This window comes from Panthera onca, chromosome C1 (genome assembly GCF_046562875.1).
Source record: "Panthera onca isolate mPanOnc1 chromosome C1, mPanOnc1 haplotype 2, whole genome shotgun sequence".
Taxonomy (NCBI): domain Eukaryota; kingdom Metazoa; phylum Chordata; class Mammalia; order Carnivora; family Felidae; genus Panthera; species Panthera onca.
Window position 1 is genome coordinate 102,597,995 of NC_138346.1, and position 12,141 is coordinate 102,610,135.

The 12,141-nt window shown below is 56.0% G+C and overlaps 1 protein-coding gene and 1 long non-coding RNA gene across 2 annotated transcripts; one reads left to right on the plus strand and one right to left on the minus strand.

Annotated features, from left to right (window-relative positions):
* Window positions 1-992: 992 nt before the first annotated feature.
* Window positions 993-3,801, minus strand: C1QL2 (complement C1q like 2). Its single transcript, XM_060625240.3, has 2 exons — window positions 2,414-3,801; window positions 993-1,760 (listed from the first exon to the last, which is right to left on the minus strand). Exons 1-2 carry the CDS (start codon window positions 3,095-3,097, stop codon window positions 1,581-1,583), a joined length of 864 nt encoding a protein of 287 aa, XP_060481223.3. The 5' UTR covers window positions 3,098-3,801; the 3' UTR covers window positions 993-1,580.
* A 660-nt stretch (window positions 3,802-4,461) lies between these two features.
* LOC132673406 (uncharacterized) lies at window positions 4,462-11,584 on the plus strand. The gene is made up of 3 exons (XR_009608045.3): window positions 4,462-4,853; window positions 8,181-8,281; window positions 11,027-11,584. It is a non-coding gene; the product is annotated as an uncharacterized LOC132673406 (long non-coding RNA).
* Window positions 11,585-12,141: the final 557 nt, after the last annotated feature.

Below are 12,141 nucleotides of genomic sequence, written 5' to 3' on the forward strand. Positions count from 1 at the left end.
CACATCATATCCACATGAGGGGCGTGTGTGCACGCGCACGTATTTCCAGTTTTGCCCCGGGGGCACGCACTGTGGGGTCGCCTCTGCACACACACTCACATTTCCCTTCAAACCGCTGATCCCGATACGCTCAGTAAGACCTGACAGGTTGCTAGCTGGTTATTTTGTAGACAACTGACTGTTTAGTGGAACTCAGGGCCTTAAAAACAAAACAAAAACGGAAAAAGGAAAAAAAAAAATCAAAACCATGTGGGGTGTTTTCCTAAACTCGTGAGTACAGAATAGTTCCAGGAAGTAGAGAGGGGAGACCAAACAAATGCATTCGGGTTCAGAACAGGTGTCTCACCCCACCGTGCAAACGGAAGGGAAGCCCCCCAGAAAAAGGGTGTTCCTCCCCGATCGATCGTGTCTGTCTCACCACACGGTTCTGCGTCAGTTCAGGGAACTGATGGTCCACAGAACTGCCTCTGTTTACCAGCTCTTTTGAGAGATGTGGACCTAGCCGGCGTGTGAGTAAATGGACTTGTGCTGAGTATAGTATGCACCTGAGTGGGTGTATTTCTGCCGGGGGGACTTCTGTGCTTCCTTTTGGGGCAAACATCTCAAAGATCACCTGCTGACAAGTGCCTCGTTCCTGGCTCCCCCTCAAAGAGGTGCCTTCTCTTCCCCTTCCTCCTCCAGAAACGCTTGCCCCTTGACCTCCTCCCACAAGGCTATCCTCTCCTACAGCCTCTAACTACCCACCCCCCTTCTCTGGGCTCTTCCAGTTAAAGGCTGCCGTCCAGGGGAGGACATCTCCAAAAGGAGGGAAGCTGCTGCCCTACTCGCCACATCTTTTCACCCACCGAAGGTGGCAGGGCCAAGGCAGCAGCTGGCAAGCAGGACACAGATGAGGCTATGCAGGGCCCAGTTAAGGTCCTAATGTCAAGGTGGATGTCTGGAGGCCGGGTCCTGGGGCCGCGCAGAGAAAGAGTCAGAGCCCATGGTCTAAAAACATAATTTAATGCATCAAGGTGGGTCTGACCCGGGAGTGCGGTGGAGAGGTGAATTTTCCGTTTGCTGGGATTCTGCTGCGGGTGGTTTTGGCTGATGGACAGGGAAATTTGCACAGGTATTTTGGGGTCACGAAGAAGGATGCCCCAGGGAGCTCCTGCTCACTTTGGCCTACCTCGATGGCCAGGGCTCGAGCCCTCCGTCTCAGGGCACTCGGAGAGGGAGGAGGGCTGGAAGGGCAGGCCTCCCGCCGGGCCTGTCCAGTCCAATCAGGTTTGCAAAGTCTGCACTGAGCTGCCTCCACCTCCGGGGATTCAGGTTCCCGCTCACCTCGCCACTAGGGCATCCCCTTCTCCCTCCCCAGGTTGGGGACAGGGACCGGGAGGACAGCCCAGAGCTGAGCGAGCTTGGTGAGTTGCAGACACACTGAGGTCTGGAGGGGGGCAGGGAGGACAGCAGGGATGTGTCTTTTCCATAGATATCAGGAAGAGTTATGAAGCGAGAGTGGTCCTCTCCAGCCAGGGAACAGCTCTCCGCCACGGGCCCAGGGCTGCCCGAAGCCACTCCACCTCGCGCTGCCTGCGCTCCTAATCCGGGTACAGAAGAAAGCCGGAGAACGTGCTGTATTTGTTGTTATTGCCTCCGTGCGCCTTGCCGCCGTCCAGCTTCACGTACACCTCGTCCCCTGAATCGAGGTGCAGCACCACGCTGTTACTGGCGTAGTCGTAGTTCTGGTCGGCGTCCTGAGCGATGGCGCTGGCCCGGACCTGGGGGCGAGCCGCCAGAACAGGTGGGCCAGGGCACCTCTGTCTGGGTCTTACCCAACCCCCACACGGCGCCCCTCAACCCCGCCGGCCTCTGCCCCAGGCTCCAGGGTTCACACTCCCACCCAGGCTTCTCTCTCTCTCTCTCTCTCTCCCCAACTTGGCCAACTCCTTTCCGGTCCCCTCCTCTCTCGGCAGCCGGCAAGTCAAGTTCAGGAAGGAGGAAGAGAGGGGGCTTCATAAACCCTGACCCAGCGGGGAAGGGGCAGAACCAGGGGACAAGGGCCAAGAAGAAAGAAGGCTGTAGGGCAAAGGGCGACGGGGGCGCCAAGGGAGAGCTAAAGGAAAAAGGGAGGGCTAAAGGAGTCCGAGGAGCCCGCCGGACTGCCAGCGGTTACGCGAGCAGCTGGAAAGCGCACTTGGGGTGGCGGGGTCTCTGGGCGCTCCGGGCACAGCCTCCCGCGCCACCCTCGGACAAACGCGACCAGGGCGCGTTGGGAAGCGGGAGGCTGAGGCGCGCTCCCTCCCCGGGGCTCGCTTGGGCGTTCGCGAGTGGGGAGAACGGAGTCTGGTTTCCCAGGAGGTTTGGAGCGCGGGGTGGGGACGAGAGTCTGCGGGGGTTTGCGGGGGCCGGCAGGCGGTGAAGGGTTACTGACCTGCCCGTTCTTGCAGAGGTCCGCCCACATGCTGGTGCCGTCGCCGCCGCGCATGAGGATGTGGTAGGTGAAGAAGTAGATGCCGCGCACCTGGCAGCTGAACTTGCCGGTAGTGGGGTCATAGTGATTGCCGAGATTGGTGACCACGTCGTCAAACTTGAGCACCTCGTAGCCTTCGTGGGGGCTCTTGAGACCCACGTAGAAAGCGATCTTGGGACCGCTGAAGGCGGCGCTCAGCGCGCCGGTCACCTCGCCTTCAGAGTCGCCACCGCCCCCGGTTCCGCCACCGACCACCCCGACACCGCCTGCCGTGCCTGCCGTCAGCTGCAGCCCGGGCAGCCCGGGCCGCCCCGAGTCGCCCTTCTCCCCTGGGGGACCCCTGGGTCCCGGAGGGCCCGGCTCTCCAGGGGGCCCCCGCGGCCCGGGCTTGCCGGGTCGCCCCGGGTCGCCCTTGGGTCCCTGGATGAAAGGGGGAGGGGGGTTGGCGCTCAGGTCTTGCATGACTTCCAGGGCGGCAGTGCTGGGTCCGGGCGGCGGCGCCTTGGCTCCCGCGGGCCCCGCGCCGGGTGCGGCGCTGTACGGGTCGCAGATCATGCGGCAGGTGCCCATCATCTCGTAGTGCGCCGCGCCGGGGGGCGCCGCCTGCAGCAGCAACGGCACGGCGATGAGCAGCCCCAGAGCCATGGCCAGGAGCACGCCGACGGCCGCCAGGCAGGCGCGCCGCCGCCGCTGCCACAGCCGGGAGGCGACCGCCACCAGCTCCTCCTTGCCGCCCGGGGAGGTAATGGTGGGGCGGCGCGGGCGGCCCCGCTCCCCGCGCTCAGGGGCCGACTCCGCGAGTCCGGGCCGCGTCCCCGACGTGGCGACCCCCTGCTCCGGGCGCCCGACCACTTCTAGCGAGAGGCGCCTCGGCCCCGGTGCCGGTGCCCACCGCGCTGGGGCTGCTCGGGGAAGCCGCGGACCCCGGCGCGCATGGCGGGGGGCGCCCAGGCTGAGCCCGGCGCCCCACGGGTCCGGCCGGCGGCGGCTGGGGAGCGACGGGTGCGGATGCGGCGTCCCGCGCGGGCTCGGCGGCGCTGCCTGGTGCCCGGCTCGGCGGGGCTCGGCGGGGCTAGGCGGGGTGCGGCGCGCAATGAGGGCGCCCCGGCTCCGTGGCGCGCTCTGCTCTGCTCTCCCGCTGCTCGCTGGCTCCCGCGCGGAGGGGGGACCCAGCTACCCTGACGTAAGGAGTCCGGGGCTGAGCGGCGGAGGCGGCGAGGCAGCGCGCGCTGCCATCACTCGGGAGACGGCGCCCTCATGTCATCAGCCCTCGGTCCTCCTCCTATCCCGCGGCGTCCTCGGCAGAGGCGGCAAAGGCGCGGTCTCTCCTGCGGCGCCCGGGAGCCACAAGTGGGCGCAGCGGGCGCTGCCCGGCCCCCGCGCCTCAGACACACCCACCCGCGGTGGCCCGCACGCGCCTCCCACCCACCGCACACCAACGCCCACGCGCGCACCGCGCAACCACGGGCGCACCGCAACGCCTCACCGCCTCGAAGTATCCCGGAACCCCGGTGCCCGCAGGGTCCTTGGTGGGTCACCTAATCCACCCCCCTGCCAGCAAGCAGGGCCCGGCTTCCAACCACCGAGTCCAGGGGCAGCTCAGTCCCGTGAGGCCCTGGAACGAAGGACTTTCCAAAAGCCCTCCTGACTTACCTTCTTCAGAATGAAATCAATCTTGCTTCTGGAAGGTCTTTCACGCCCCTGGCCCGAGGACTCCAAAAGACCACCCCACCAACTCTTTGAATGACTCTTTGAAAAGCCCAAAAGCCCCAACACGAGTCTTTATTAGCCCTCGGCCCCTTTCTTCCACCAAGAAAATCACGGGCTGGGCCGTATCCTCTGCCTAAAGATCATTTAAATGCAGATCGCCCCGCATTTGGCGGTAGCCTTGGCACAGCCAACTCCCACTCCCAGGCAGATCCACAGACAGGTTCCTTTGAACACCCGCAGCTCCCTCCTACTGAGGTGGGTTTAGTTATATATTTACCAAAAAAAAAAAAAAAAAAAAGTCCAAAGCCAATCGGAGACAAAGTTTGAATAAGAAGTGACACCAGATTGAGAGAAGAATTCCCCATCTCTGGTGCAGCATGTGAGGAGAAAGGGAGGATGAGAGGTACTCCTGGGTACAGGAAGACCTCCAGCTCAGAACTCAAAAGCTCTGGTCCCCTGGTTCTGTTCTCCTCCCGAGCAGCCGTGCGACTTTGAACATTCGCTTCTCTGAGACCATTTTCCTAAAAGGCCAGCACCTGCTCCAGCCCTCCCTGACATGGGAATGCCTCGGGCTGGGCCTGCGAAGAAAGTCCAAGTGCTGGTGCCAAGTGCTTGGCAACCCGTCAGTATCCCTGGAACGACCGTGCGCCCTCCTGAGGCTATGGCTTCGAGAGGAACATTCATCTATCAGGTACGGTGTTCTTGTGGGTTACTTAAAAATCCATTTTGTTTCTCTGGTCACTCTGGGTCATTTCCCCGCCCCAGCCCACGTTGCTGCAGCCTCTTTCTTTGTGGGTGGATTTCCCTGGGTGTCACGTAGGATCTGTCACCTGGTCCATATAGGCCTTTAATGCATATTTGTGGAAAAGATGACTGAATGTAGGCTGGAGCAGACTTTTTACCCAGGAGAGAAAGGAGAATAGAAGCCCATTTGCTGGGCACCCACTTTGGTGCATCAGGTGCTTTCCATGTATGTGCCCCTTCATTTTCTCCTCCCAGCATCCCTACGGATTAGCAGTTACTCTCCCGTTATACAGATGAGAACGCAAAGGCTTTGAAAATGTAAGGTACTACCCAGTGTCCCCCATCCACACGACAGAGCTCAGGGCCTCCTCGTTCCCTGACCAGAGGCTCTGAGAACCTGGCAGTGAACTCTGTTGACAGCTAGCTCCTGGCCACTCTTCATTGGCTTGCTGAGTTTTGAGAGCCTTCCATCCCCTCCCTAGGGCCACCCCTAAAATGAGTGAGCCACAGTGATTCCAGGAGCCACACCGCCCAGTTCCAACCCTGGGTCTACAACTTTGTATCTGTGTGACTTTGGGCAATTGCTGCGCCCCTCTGAGCCTCAGTCTCCATGGGCGTAGAATGGGAATGCCAAAAAGCACCTGTGTCAGAGTTATTGAGAGATTAAATGGGTCGATTAATAGAAAGACCTGAGACTAGTAGCTGGCTCAGTAAAGGTTAGCTTTGTTATTAACTCTTGATAGCTTAGACCTCCATTGTCATGATTAAGACCCCTAAGATGAGGCATGTAGGTAGTAAGCAGAGTGGAGGGTAGATTTGTGATTTTAAAAGGAGAGAGGGGCTGCCTGGGTGGCTCCGTCCGTTAAGCGGCTGACTTCAGCTCAAGTCATGATCTTGCGGTTCGTGAGTTCGAGCCCTACATTGGGCTCACTGCTGTCAGCACAGAGTCTGCTTCAGATCCTCTGTCTCTCTCTCTCTCTCTCTCTCTCTTTCTCTCTCTGCCCCTCCCCCACTCACTGTCTCTCTCAAAATAAATGAATAAACTTTTAAAAACTAAATAAATAGGGGCGCCTGGGTGGCTCAGTCGGTTAAGCGTCCGACTTCAGCTCAGGTCACGATCTCGCGGTCCGTGAGTTCGAGCCCCTCGTCGGGCTCTGGGCTGACATCTCAGAGCCTGGAGCGTGCTTCTGATTCTGTGTCTCCCTCTCTCTCTGTCCCTCCCCCATTCATGCTCTGTCTCTCTGTCTCAAAAATAAATAAACGTTAAAAAAAATTTAAAGAAAAATAAAAACTAAATAAATAAAAGTAAAAAAGAAAGAGACCCAAGACCACCCACTTGCTCTACCCTTCCCCAGAGCAGAGAAGGCAGACCGGACCGTCCCTCCCACAGCCCCCTCAGACTGCCCTGCTCTGGCTGCCTGCCCTCTACCAAAACTGCCCAGTGTTTGCAGTCACCTGTTCCACCTGGACAAACATTTTCCAGGCAGACGCTGACTCGGTTTGAATTCCCCAGCCTTGCAGACCACCATCCCCGAATGCTCATGTTTCTGCCTCTGCAGAATCTGGGCAGGGAAGAAGCAAGGAGGGGCGAGTGTTTGAAACCCAGGCTCCCACCCTCGCAGACTCAGGCAAAGCAACGTTTCCTGGGGATCAGCATTCCTGGGAGCACCAATGGCCTTGCAGGGAGGAGGGCTTCTTCCCAAGACCAGCCCTCCACGAGGAGCAGGGAGAGTGGCAGCTAGAACAGGTGGAGAGCAGGCAGCCTCCTGCCCCAGACCACATGAGTTATCAGGTGCTTCCCCTGCCCCCCTCCCATCCTCCCTCCCGCCATGGCAGAGCCAGAGAGAGTGGCCTGCTGGAGCCATTTGACATCCCTCTTCATCGGCCTGGCTTCTGCTGTCCCTGAGTGATTCTCATCATCGGTGACTGTCTTCTCATTAATATTAATTATGACCTTTCTTAGCATATTGCCTTCCACTTAGATCATGGTTTTACATTTTAAGGCCCAGTAGTGACTCAAATCTGCCCCAAATTGCCACTAGTAATCCAGCCTGCGTTTCTTCCACCAACACCTCCACCTTCTCATAAAGCCCTTGTGGTCTGTGATATATAGTTTAACACTTGGTCACACATTGCCTTCTCTGGGACTCTAATGTCCCCCACCAGGAACGAGCCCCACTTTTAATTCATCTGTACTCCAGTGTCCTCAGCCTGGAATGCCTGTCCCTGCTTCTCTCTCTGGACTCATCCCTAATTACTCTTCAAGCTCCAGCTAAGTGTCACCTCCTTGTCCGAAGCCCTCCCTGACCCCTCCCCAAGCAGAGTTGACGATTCCTGCCCATATACCCTTAAAGCACCTTGAATATACACACCCCTGCCATCGTATGTCATACGGCCAAATATTTGTTTACTTACTAACCTCCCCCACCAGGCCATGAGCTCCAGAAGGCCAGGAATCGTGTCATTCCTTTGTTCCACAAATATTTATTCACCCCCACTATATGCCAGGCACTGTGCTACATGCCGAGTGCACGGTGGGGAATAGAACAGGTGTGGCCCCTTCCATTCTAGCTATCCTACAAGTCCTCCCTGACTCCTTATGCCTCTTTCTACTTGTGCCACTTGGGTTTATATTATATAGCTGCTATCTGGCATGGCTGTTTGTTGGCATGCTTTCTTTGAATTAGATCTGTGCCCCCCAACCAGGCTGTAAGCTCTTTAGAGACATCATTTTGAATGCATTGACCAATCTCCTGTCTCCGTCCCCAGGCGGAAGGGCAGTATGAGATAAGGTCGGAGAGGTGGGCGTGGGCCCGTTACATAAGGTCCTGGGGTCTGTGTTAAAAGGTGTGGATTTTGCCCCGAGTGTAGTTGAGACCCCTCGAAGGAGTTTAAGTAGGGAAGTGGCGGGATACCACCTACATTTTGCCAAGATCGGCCTGGCTGCTCCGTGGTGAATGGTGTGGGGGACGGAAAAGAAATAAGGAAACCAATTCGGGGGCTATTGTGTAATGCAGGCAAAAGGTAATGGTAGCTCGGTGGGGGATAGTCGCAGAGAAGTAGGTGGACTTTCCAGGCCATGGAATCCATGAGTCTTGCTCATGGATTCAAGATGGAAGTTAAGAGAGGAAGAGGAAGAGACATCAAGGTTTCAGAGCCCCCCCCCACCCCCCGCCCTGTTGCCCAGGCCAACCCACCCTGAGCCATGACCTGCCGTGAGAATTAACTCTGGATGGTGTTAAGCTACTAAAATGCGGGGGGTTATCTGTTACAGCAGTTGGCCTCACCTGACCGACACAGGACTTCAATAGGTTCCTTCCCAGTCGAGAGGCCGGGGAAAACACTGGACCACAGTGGACTGACGATGCATGTCAGGTGAGGGAGTGGAGACAGTGTGCAGAGACAAGTCTTCGGCAGCTTGAGAGGGAAGGGGACAGAGAGCTGCGGTGGAAGCCCTAGGCTGCCGTTGGATCCGGAAAGTGAGGTTGACCATGGGCGTAACTGAGGCAGGTTTATTTGCTAATGAAAAGGATATAGTATGAAGGGGGAGATCAGCAATCCAGAGGGAGCTGGGATAACCCAGTGCCTGAATTTCTTGGTAACCGACTCACCACAGAAATGCAATCAAAGTTTGATACCTTTAGCAATAATAACAATAGGTCATGTTTGATGAGCACCGACTACTGACCGCCAGGGCCTGTGCCAAGAGTTTTAGATACGTTCGTTCTTTTATTTATTTATTCATTTACTTTTAATTTTTTTAAGCTTTATTTATTTTTCAGAGAGAGTGAGGGGGGGAGGAACAGAGAGAGAGGGGGACACAGAATCCGAAGCAGGCTCCCAGCTCTGAGCTGTCAGCACAGAGCCCGACGCGGGGCTCGAACCCACGAGCCGTGAGATCATGACCTGTGTCAAAGTTGGACGCTTAACTGACTGAGCCACCCAGGTGCCCCATACATTAGTTCTTTTAATGTTCTATGAGATGTATGCCTCTGCTTTACAGATGAAGAAATGGAGACAAATCTACAAATTTAAAAATAAGAGTAAGAAAGGAGAGCAAGGAAGGAGCACTAACTTTACCAGCCAAGCAAGTTCCTGTTGCAAAAACCAAAATGGTCTTTGTTCCCTCCCTTTTTCCCTCTTCCCTCCCTTCCTCCCCCCTCCCTCTCTCCTCCTTCCCCCCTTCCGCCCTCTTTCTCTCCCCTCCTTCCCTCCCTTCTCGTCTTTCTTTCCTTCCTTTCTACCTTCCTTATGCACTCAATTATCTGCTCATTCATTCTCTCAGTAGGAATTGTATTGGGCACCTACCAAATGCAGAACACTGCTGTGCAGGGGTGGGATGGGGTGGGGTGGGTAGGAGCAGGAGAGAGAGAATTCAAGGTGATGACCTTGCTAAAGAGCTTACATTCCAGTTGGAGGGACAAGACTAAAAACTAGAAAGCACTCAGGGGTGCCTGGGTGGCACTTGATCTCGGCTCAGGTCATGATCTCATGGTTTGTGAGTTCGAGCCCCACATCAGGCTCTGCGCTGCTGGCAGTGAGGAACCTGCTTGGGATTCTCCGTCTCTCTCTGTCTGCCCCTCCCCTGTGTATGCGCTCTCTGTCTCGCTCTCTCTCTCTCAAAATAAATAAAATTTAAAAAAATAAAAATAAATTTTAAAAATAAAAACCAGAAAGCACTCAGGCAGCTATGTAAGACATCTATTTAGGTAGTGTAGACAAGGGGTGTAAACAGGAAGAGGCTGCCAAAACCAAGTCACGTGGTGAGTGGCCGCAGCATTTAGGAAGCCTGTCCAAAGATAAAGAGACAAAGCGTAACCTTAAAGGACAGGCAAGATTTGAGCTGATGAGAGATCTGCTGGGGAAGGGAGATGGAACCTTCCAAGGGGTGTCTGGGGCACAGTAAGAGACTGGTCTCTGTGGAGCAAAGGAATCTGTGCAGGGCTGGTGGAGACAGTGGGGTGCATGTACCAGCTTTGCTATCAAGCCCCCAGCCCCCACAAATATTGGTTACCGTGCCTCCAGCTCCGTTTTCCTTATGTACCACTTTTGGACTTTCTGGAGATATCATCGTAGTCCTTGCCCTGTAAATCCAGCCCCCAGCGGCTCAGCCTCCCTCTGTGTTTAGTGAGTGATCGTTTTGAAAGAAAGATGCTGGGCAGTAGGCTTGGCATCCTGTGGGGAGACGGGTACCAATACCCAGTCCTTTCAAGCAGGAACAAGTGCCCCACAGTCTTGGGCCAGAGGGTGGGTGAGGCTGGGCACATAAGCTCCCAGTGTTCCAGGAGGCTGGGCCACCGTGACCCAAGAGCTCCTTCTCATTTCCAGCTGTAGCTCCTGAGATGCTCACAGCTGAAGGGGGTGGGGGAAGAGCCCTCTAGCCTCAGCCCCTGCAGATATCCAGACAGTCCTGCTCGGTGACCAATGAGGAAGCGCCTGCCAGGCCCAATAGCCTGGAAGCAGCAGCAACACGTTTGAGTCGAGAGGGTCAGCCAGCCCTGGACAGCCCTCGCCTGGCCCTCTCAGACACTATGACTAGGGACTTAATTATCTCTTCTCCAAAGAGCTCGCCCCGGCTGGGTCTTTACAGAGCTGTGGATCTGCAGCCGTCCCCGGTCTGCTTTATGCAGAGCCTAAGTTCCCCGCAATACCCCCAGCTGCCAAAGACAGCTGTCTCAGAAACCCGAGGTGATGGTGAGTCAAGCTGAGTCTCCCTCCACTGAGTCAGCCTCACTCCCACAAGGCACCAGCCAGCCCTCTAGCAGGCAGGGTGGTGCAATTTACTTGTTCCTCCGTGCAGCAAATATTTGTTGAGTGCCTACTATGCGCAAGATAAAGGGGAATCCCGCTGAAAGCAGAAACATTCTGCTCCTTGCTGGCTGAGTAAGCCTGTTCAGATTACCTTCCCTTCCTCCTCTTTCGCCTCCCTGAGAACATCCACCAACATGGACTTGCCTCACCGGAGCCACTTACGCTCCAGGGCTGGGGTGATACATGTGACAAGTGACAATCTCAGATGGCCCTTGTATTATCCTGCTTTCTCTGAGTCACTTTTCCCCTTTAGGAGGCTGTATGCTCTTCAAGCAAAGACCCTGCCATTTGGGCTCCTTGTCCCCACAGGACTCGCCCCGGGACTGAACATTCAACATGCATTTAGGATATGAAGCAGAATGAGACGAGAGAGCCCAGTGCTGGGTGTATTTTTCCCTGGGCAGCACAGCAAGCTGCCAATAGCTCCAGAGGCCACCAGAAGCTTCTTATTTGTTTGTTTGTTTGTTTTGTTTTGTTTTGTTTTTCCTTGCAGGCTTTGTGTTTCTCTCGTGCTGTTAATAAAGTTTCCACGTCGTGAAAACACATCTATTGATTACAGAGGGAAGCAGGCTTTTGAGCCAAAAGTTCATTGAGGTCATACGATTGCCCCTAGAGGGAGACTCAGCCCTTTTTCAGACAGATGTGGAATTTAGCGTTGGAGAAGGGCCACCTACCACTGCACCATCCATGGGTAGCTACTCCAAGCTAGGCACTGAGGACACTTCCTGGCCCCGAAGATACAGACAAGGCAGGGAACCCAGCACTGTGCCACAGCGCTCCTGGGACCTCGGCCATCTCTGTGCACTCTCGGAGCATGTGGATACGTCTCCTGGTTCCACCACTCTTCCTTTGGTGCTGTCTTCTGGGTTCCCGGTAAGCATTTCTTTTCTCTGGGACCCCATGTCCATTTGTGGAGACATGAGCAGAGGAGGGTATAGATGACAGTGAGTCCAGCTAAGACCCCATCTGTGCAGATCAAAAATATCCTGTGATTCTATCAAAACCCAGTCCCACTGGTGAGTGCCTGCTTCTTGAGCAGGGCTCAAAGGCTCCCAGGGCTCACCTGGCAGGCCTGCCTCTGTCCGTGGTGCTAATGGCTGCGGCTGCCAGACTTCCTTTGGCAGGAAGGAATCGGGTTTCAGAAATCCAAGAATTAACTCATGTTCCCAGGCTTCAGTGTGAGACCACAGCTCTTTGTGGAAACATCGGATACTCCACATGTGCCCTCCCTCTCCCATCCTTACCCCTGCACAAGAGGCTTCCCCCGCTGGCTGGGGCAGAGGTTGGGTGGCTGAGAACTGTTCTTCCCTCTCTGCCTCCTGCCTTTCCTTCCTCTTGACCCCTTGCTCTGTGTTGTACCCACCCTGCCCCCCACACACAAACACATACACACACACACAGACACACACCATGAAACTCAGCTG

What these genes read in the sequence shown, in the direction of transcription:
- C1QL2 (XM_060625240.3), bottom strand. Translation starts at nt 3,097, where the DNA reads ATGGCTCTGGGGCTGCTCATCGCCGTGCCGTTGCTGCTGCAGGCGGCG. An exon ending in ACCTCTGCAAGAACGGGCAG is followed by an intron (nt 1,761 to 2,413) that starts GTCAGTAACCCT and finishes GCTCGCCCCCAG; the next exon opens with GTCCGGGCCAGCGCCATCGC.